Below are 8859 nucleotides of genomic sequence, written 5' to 3' on the forward strand. Positions count from 1 at the left end.
TACATATACACACATATTTAACGTCATCACACATCATAAGAAAATATACATGCTATTGTTCGAAAAACTGCATCTATCTCCAATCAAATATCATAATTACAATATTTCCGTATTATTCTCCGATTACCTCTAATTAGTCAATGAAACTCCATTAATGAAAGATTTAATTGGCAAAATGGAACGAAACAGTAGTACACAATTTTGCAGTGAATCGCGTTCGATTAATTACACTAATCATACAAAGCATTGTGTATCCGATCGCGAACTTTCAACGAAATACGAACGATTTAATTACCCAGAACAAACGGCAGGACAATTATTTATTGAGAAACTCCCGTATCGATCATGCCAATTAGTTCAACGCTGGATTTGGAACAGTTACGACGCATTTAATTGGACAACCTACATATCTGACACGTTTCCGTAGACCTAAACTGTATCACCTTACTCTAAAAAATTACTGTCAAAATTTTACTCTGTTTAAAACAATCTTAAACAAGTTTAAAAACAATCTTGAAGTAACTATCTCACAAAGGATAAAATTTCCTTTCGCCGTTTAATTTATCTGCCGTTTGAACGAATCTCTCGAACATCCTGTACGTTGAAGCTGCGTTTACCCCGAAGCAATCCTCGTGCAAATATAAAATCAAAAAGCAGGTATGTTTACTCTCGATGCCATAACCGATCCTCTCGAATAACCAGATTTCAAACGGGACGACTCTGAAGTCAGATGTGACGATAAAATTTGCAGAATCCAGGGACGAATCGATATTTACAGTTTAGTTTGGTTATGAGGGACAATGATCTGTCTACACATATGAACGACAAAATGAAACCACATATGATGTTTGGCGGTCGCGAGTAGTAGATTCAAGGGGTACCAGGGGCGACACAAAAAATTAGGGAAGGGTAGGGTTAGTGTAGGTGTACTGCCTTTTGGAGTAGTATTGTTCTGGGTCACTCAGTTGGACTTTTGGGGGATTAAGGATTTTTGAGGTATTCTACTGGATTCGAGGCGATCATGTGTTTGTGGGATACTCTACTAGGGCAATCAGGAGTTTTGGGACACTCCACTGGGTTTGGGGATTTTTGGAGAACTCCACCAGGTTTTCCACGACCAAGGTTTTTGGGGCACTCTACTGGATCTGAAGTGATCAGGGGTTTTTCAAGGTTCTCCACTAAGTCTATGGCAATCAGGAGTTCTAGGACAATCGAGATCTCCGTTAATCAAGGGTTTTAGGGTACTCCGTTGGATCTGGGGCGATCAGAGTTTTCTTAAGGTACTCTACTGGGTTTTGGGCAATGAGAATTTTGGAGCACCCCGCTGAATCAGGACTTTTGAGATACTCCGCTAGGTCTGTGGCAAACAAGGTTTTTAGGACAATCGAGATCTGCCTTAATCAAGGGTTTTGGAGTACTCCGTTGGATTTGAGATCAAGTTTAAAACAATCAGAGATTTTGGTTTACTTAGCTAGGTCTGAGACAATTAAAACTTTCATGACAATCAAGATTTGCATGAATCAAGAATTTTGAAGTATTCTTGGGTCTGAAGCTATCAGAGAACTAGAACATGAATGGAAACTTCGATCGGAACTTCGCTATGGTGGGATATTACTCTATATTTAGTAACATATGCAACGCAATAGAACAAATTCACTTGACACCTACAAATGACATTTGTAAAACAGAAATTTTGAATAACCCATAGCACCAGATACTATCTCCAGGCAACTTTCTTTATCTTTCCGTCAAAACGGATGCAACGTTCATAATTTATTCTCATTGCAACTCCGTTATACTACAACGTTGCTGCTCGTTAAAGTCGGGTTATCCTATTGTTCTATTGTTCCATTGTGACTAGTTTCAGTACAGTGATAAATAACAACGTAGCAAATTTCTTCTTACCACGAATATCGACATTCGCGTTAAAATATGATTATAAGCCGATTACACGGCGTACGGGTATCTTGTCGTGCACTTCACATATCGTTTTCACTTTATGACACTTGGAACATGGTATATTTTAGCGAATGTTGCATAATTTGATTCTTGGGTATAAGAAATTCTATGAAAGTAGGTGAGCAGGTTCATTTTGCATAGGTAGTGCTGAATATTCCAATAATATGACAAACTCCCGTTATATTGCCGCTATTGTATGAATTTGCAAGTATGTGATGATGACGTTTTTTATGATGACTTGTGATGATTTTAAAAAATAATCTAAATTTTTAATAGTAGAACTATGCGTTATTTTTGGATGAATTGCGTTCACCACGTGTTATATTGCCATGTGTTAAATCGCCATGCGTTGTATTCTCCACGTATTGCATTTGGTACGCGTCGTAGCACCACGCGTTGTATTTTCTACGCATTGTATTCGTACGCGTTGTATTCTCCACGCATTGTATTTGGTACGCGTCGTATACCATGCGTTGTGTTTTCTACGAATTGTATTCGCACGCATTGTATCACCACGCGTTATATGGCCACGCGTTGTACTCTCCATATATTGCATTTAGTACGCGTTGAATTTCCACGCGTTGTATTTTCTACGCATTGTATTCGTACGCGTTATATCACCACGCGTTGCATGGCCACTCATTGTAATCTCCATATATTGCATTTTGTACGCGTTGAATTTCTACGCATTGTATCGCCACGCGTTGTATTCTCCACGCATTGTATTTGGTACGCGTCGTATACCACGCGTTGTATTTTCTACGAATTGTATTCGCACGCGTTGTATCACCACGCGTTGTATGGCCACGTGTTACATTCTCCATATATTGCATTTAGTACGCGTTGAATTTCCACGCGTTATATCGCTACGCGTTGTATTCTCCACATATTGTATTTGGTACGCACCGTATCACCACGCGTTGTATTTTCTACGCATTGTATTCGTACGCGTTATATCACCACGCGTTGTACTCTTCATATATTGCATTTGGTCCGCGTTGAATTTCCACGCCTTGTACTCTCCATATATTGCATTTGGTACGCGTTGAATTTCCACGCATTGCATCGCGACACGTTGTATTCTCCACGTCCTATATTCAGTACACATTGTATCACGACGCGTGGTATTTGTCTCACATTATATCGCCGCCCTATATACCGCCACACACTGCACCATTCAGTACATCACCACAATTTACAAAACCCAATATAACATCAAAATAATCTCCATTCCAATAAATTATTCCCAAGAACTATCCTCTACAATCTCTCCAAACGGCAATATAACGCGAGTCCATAATTAAGAGCATACGTAATTTTTATTTCGGATTACATGAACCCAAAACGAATCTCGGAAAGTAATAACACGGTTCCCTTAAATTACCAATAAATGGTCAATATTTTCGTAAGGAGTTTAATTATCGCACGAGGATATTGCCCTCGGCTCACGTTCCGTAATTCTGCCCAGTTAACTTGTAATTAACGTGTCACATAACGTTACTTTATCTTTACGCCGGTGAGCTGTAATGCATCAAGGTAACACCGTGTTATTACTGAAATTTAATAAAAGAACTGTATTCATTTATCGGGGTTATAACTACTCAGCATTTACCCGTTATCTACATGTAAGCAGAACTGCGATAAAAATAATTGTAACTCGAGAGCCAGATACACTAAATGATTCATTTTAAATGTTACAAGTCTAACTGTACATTTAATATATCATCCTTATTTCGTTATTTCAATTCTAACTGCACTGATAAGATAAAGTGGTGCAGGAAACCTTGCGTAGGAAACTGTTTAGTTACGCTTTAATTGAAATCTAGACTATCACTTTGTTGTATAGTGACATATTTGTATGGTGCTTAAAATTTTCAAGCTTTGAACTACGTATTAGAGAAACTTGTCAGGGTGTAGTATAAACTACGTATCAAATGTTCATTTACTCCCTGTTACTCAAATTGTAAAAATGAATGACAATAAATAAATGATACAATATAACAGAATGAATTAACAAGAATAAAATAACAGAATCAAAGTAATTGTATTATAAAGATACGGTAATGTGGTGTTGCAGACTTATATTACATTATCAGTCATTGACGGTGTAAATATTCAAAGACAATTTTACTGAAAAAATGAATAGAGTAATACTGAAATAGTATAAGTCTATAAAGCACAACTTGGAACTGAAATTTCAGTTATTTCAGCAATTGCTGAATTGTCCGCGTTATTCTTAATCCCAGTCGCCAGCGCAGTGTATTAGAAGAGCAAAGTGTATTCACCTTTTCGATGGCTTCCAACGCCGCTTCAAAACTCCCAGCATGAGTAAACCGACGAAAACGAGGCCCAAGTGCCAACGAGCTTCCGACTCCCAGGAGCGTATCAAGCACCACCACCAAAACCAATCACCACACAACCACTGGTCAACCTTGTCGATCTTTCCGAAAGATCTGTTTAATCACTCGAGTCACACCATGATCCTCCACGCTGTTCCCTCTTATACACCGTTATTATCCTCTAATCACCCGCAAAAAATTTCTCTACCACGTGAACGGAAAACAATTAACTCGAGCCCCGTTCGTAACGTCGCTTTATCGAATACTATCGATAAATTTCTTGAAGTGTCTACGATTAATGAGATACAACAGACTATTATCGTTTCTTCTTTCTAGAGATAAAACGTACAAGTGAATTACCGATGTTTCGTTATCAATTATTGCACGAAACACATTCTCGGAAGATAAGTTTCTATAGCAGACTATAGTTCTGCGATATACATAATAAGATGTTTGCACGTCAATGCAGGTGAACGTCCTGCTATAGTAACCCGTTTACGAACGAAACGTGTCGATAGCACTGACATGTTAACTTCAGGAGGATAAAAATGAACGTTAAAATCAAACACTGAGTCAGTGACATTTCTCCTCTGTTATCTGTATACGTAACTATGCGAATCGTGTATGTTTTCGACCTGTGGCGCGGGAGGACGAGGTTAATTCACACGGACGTTGGGGGTCAATGATTGATACCACAAAATATAAAAAGCATCGCTCAGAAGTGTGATTTCGAACGAGTTATGGGGTTATTTTCGAATTTCAATTTTTAGAATTTTGGAGGTCGAAAGCTTGGAATTATGGAAATTTTAGGATATTGGAACTTTGGAGTTTTTTAAATTTTGGGATGTTGGAACTTTGGAATATTTGAAATTTTAGTATATTAGAACTTTGGAATTTTTGAAATTTTAGAATGTTGGAACTTTGGAATTTTGGAGATTTTAGGCTATTGGAACTTTGGAATTTTTGAAATTTTAGGATGTTGGAACTTTGGAATTTTTTAACTTGAGAATTTAACAATTTTAAAGTTTTTGAAGTTTGGAATGTTGAGATATTAGAATTTCAAGATTTTAGAACTTTGGAATTTGAAGATTTCAGAGTGAGTGAGCTTTGGAATTTTTAAGTATTAATATTTTTGAATTTTAACATTCCAGTACTGCTTTGAAATTTGAAGACTTTCATATTTGAGAATTTTAGAGTTCTTGAACACTGAAACTTCTAACCTCACAATTTTACAACTTTGAATTTAAAATTTTACTATTTTGAAAGTGTGACACTTTCGATCTTTAGGATATTGAAATTTTTAAATTCTAAAAGTTGTATCATAACAGTAAAATTTTTATATAACAGAGCTTTAAATATTACTTTACTGAAATCTTTGAGGCTTGGAAATAATTTTTGAACTCTGAGAGCTAAAAAGAATTCCAGAACTCTGAAGTAATTTTGAATAAAGAAATTTAGAACTTTAGAAAGATAATAAGTGTGTTGCGAAAAATTACCATTTTCGAAAGTATGTCGTGGCTTGCGAAAGTTTGAGAAGTTCCACTTTACTATCTTATCAACTAGTTAAATGTTACAAGACGGTTTCAATAAAATGATACTAGTACGAATTTATGGTAGAATACCGTCTATCTAAAAATTAATAAAATCGAATAATTGGAAAAAGAAGTTGTTGGATTCTTGTAAGTAATCACTGCACTTCTTAATAATGTTGTAATTCTAAATATAGTGATATTCTGTTATGAATGGTTCTTGAATGGTTTATACATTAAATTTTCATTAATAATATATTCTATTATATTATTCTATTACTCTATTAATAATTATATAAATGATTTATCTGTTTTTAAAGAACATCTCTAGTATGATATATTTTGCTAAGAGACATTGCACAATCTTTTTTTTGAAGCTCTGTAACGTAACAATTCTTAATCTATTTTCTCAGCAAGATTAAAAGTACGCATAAACCATCAAAATTCTAAATACACAGCTTTAATATCTCTTCAATAAAATTGAATTTCTTCAATAAAATAAAACATTTGATCACGACCATAGCACGGCCATTTTCACATCGCCATTTCACTTATAAACCAGAAAACACCACAAAATGCTATCGACACGTCCTCAACTTCGCAGTAAAGTCCCTAATATAATCATCCCTAATATAATCATTTAACGCGTGTGGTCTTTAGCGATTACGCTCTAAATGGACAGAGAATAAATAACTCGATATGAGGAATCGACTAATTGCCGCTGATCCATCCGCGAAGACTTATAACAATTTCTCCGTCGAATAATTTCTCACACAACGATAGTCATCGCTGCGGACGTGTACGTACACGAGATACGTCTGTCGCTGATTAATTAGCTGCCAATGTTGTCGGCGAGAACGTTCTCTAGGTCCTCTGATTAATAACCCTCCTTCCGAAATAATAAATTACAAATTGCGATAACGAAGCCAATAATTAACTCGACGCTTTAAAAGAAACTTCTATACGCTCTTGAAGTTACATTCTATTTCATCATTATCAACGATCTGGAACGTTATCGGGACATCGATACCGCGAATCGTTCAAATAATTTATGTACGGAGTTGACACTGAAGCGATGCTTAACCGTGTCACATTGCTCGTTTTCGATGAACTACGAAATAAACATTTTGCTCCGCTTATGAGGTTACGTCAATAATTCAGGACTAGCAGAAGTACAACTTCGTTTTTGACAGCTTCGATGTGGCGTATAAGTAAACTTCTTTGGTGCACGTTTCATGCAAATTTGATTTATTTATTTTGACACCCAACTTTTAGTGGGGGATGAAGGTGTTATGACGAGGAGCAAGAATAGTGTTATCTATTGATGTCGTCACTGTTTTTCATATTTTATTAATTGAAGAACAAATGGATAAATGTGATCTTAAAGTACATATGATCTTACAGTTAACGAATAGCCTTGTGCACCTTGGCGCAGGTCAAGGCCAGACTTGAAAAATTCACCAAAGATAAAATTGATCGACTCGTTAACTGTATTATATATATTTTCATATTACAGAATGTATCCACATTGCCAAATTAAAACAATGTTATAAGCAGTTGTCAAAGTCGAAGTTGCACCCCTTAGGTCCTCAACCCTTTTATCAACACTGGAGGAAGAAAATAATTCAGTACTGATATTTCTACTAAATATTTCATTGCTCGAGAGTTGAAATAATTTATGTCCAAAGTTGACACAGAATGGAGTTAAACGCTGTCACATCGTTCATTTTCGACAATAAATAACAAAATCCAATAATTTATCCCGGACAATGGACAATTAATCTAACAGACATTCGCAACAGAAACCGTGAATGGAAAAAAAACGCGCGAACATAATCGCGCTCCAGAAAAGTGCGTGCCTACGCGTACGTAGGGGCGATCGATCGCCAACTCGCGTCGACCGATCGATATTTCAGAAGAATCTGCGTCGCAATATTTACGTTTGATATCTTTGAAAACAGGCGCTGAAGCCTGGGGAAGACAAGGTAGCTGTCTGTCCGCGTGCAAGCGTTAACAAAACAAACATCTCACTCTTTTTCAACGTTCAATGAATCATCGCGAGTCGCGTGTGAACTATCACTGAAATGACTCCAATTTTTTTCCCTAAAGACCACACGATCGGAAACCGCGTACGACGCTACGAATCGGTGCTGGTTACCTACGTTTTATCTGACCACGTTTACGGCAAGTCAACGCGAAAAACACTCCGAGTCAACGACGAACCGATGCGAGTTGCGACGAAGAAACGAGCGTTGATCAGGCGGAAGTCGCGCGCGGAACACACAGACGCGAACCGGCTGCGCGCCGAACTCGAACTGAAGACAGAGATGGCAGACACGCGGTACTCCTTCCCGACTCCTCGTTTCCCCCACCCTCGCACAAACACTACAGGCTTCCCCTTCCACGCGGCTCAAGGTACCGCGGATACGGAGCGCCCGTGCTTACTTTAATGATATCAATTTAATTAGATACGAAAATGAGACACGGATGGGTCACAAGCTAATGATCAGTGAGTTACATATAGTTACATATGTTCGAGACAGTCACCATTTTATCTGATACAATAATTTGAAATAAGCATTTTTTAACTGATTCTATAATATGATACGTGTATATTTTATTAGTATAGAAATAACCTCGAAAGAATTCGTTTAACTTTTTAACTAATAAATTTTAAAGTTGCTGTTCAGCAGTCAAATTACTTTTGAGTTGCAAAGCAAAGGGTTGACAGCAAACCTACTGGCGTATGTGTACTTAATTTGAGACGAAAAATTAGGTGAAAAAATGAATAAACAAAACATAAATTAGTATATACATTAATTCTTCATGTTGATGGAGGTCAATGCAGATATCAGAATCACAAATTGTGTAATTTATAATAAGGATCTTGTGGAACGGTTATTTGATCGGTTTGGTAATTGAATGTTAACTTGCACTATTTGTCTGATGTATCAGATACAATATTAAAAATGACAAAGAAAGTTGAAATGTTATGTCATTTCATGTTATGTTATTTTGGTGTCAATCGTTGA

The 8859-nt window shown here is 36.8% G+C and overlaps 1 protein-coding gene and 1 long non-coding RNA gene across 8 annotated transcripts in view; both read right to left on the reverse strand.

The window, feature by feature from the left end:
* The window catches only part of LOC143265082 (uncharacterized), a 55786-nt gene extending 53447 nt beyond the window's left edge, over positions 1–2339 (reverse strand). The window contains exon 1 of the long non-coding RNA XR_013039237.1: positions 296–2339. This is a non-coding gene — a long non-coding RNA (uncharacterized LOC143265082). The remainder of the gene's footprint in view (positions 1–295) is intronic.
* Positions 1–8134, reverse strand: part of LOC100876384 (uncharacterized) — a 365375-nt gene extending 357241 nt beyond the window's left edge. For 5 of the 7 annotated variants that reach the window (XR_001097441.2, XM_076535030.1, XM_012297792.2 and 2 more), the window contains exons 1-2: positions 7990–8134; positions 4245–4502 (exon numbers count right to left, since the gene is read on the reverse strand). Coding sequence is in view for 6 of the 7 variants with exons in the window: in XM_076535030.1 (XP_076391145.1) it covers positions 4245–4285 (41 nt within the window). In the remaining variant the exon portion in view is untranslated. Of the gene's footprint in view, positions 1–4244; positions 4631–7989 lie in introns of all 7 variants that reach the window. The other 2 variants (XM_012297803.2, XM_012297798.2) reach the window with 2 other exon arrangements.
* Between the last annotated feature and the right edge of the window lie 725 nt (positions 8135–8859).

Source organism: Megachile rotundata, chromosome 1 (assembly GCF_050947335.1).
Source record: "Megachile rotundata isolate GNS110a chromosome 1, iyMegRotu1, whole genome shotgun sequence".
Lineage (NCBI taxonomy): Eukaryota > Metazoa > Arthropoda > Insecta > Hymenoptera > Megachilidae > Megachile > Megachile rotundata.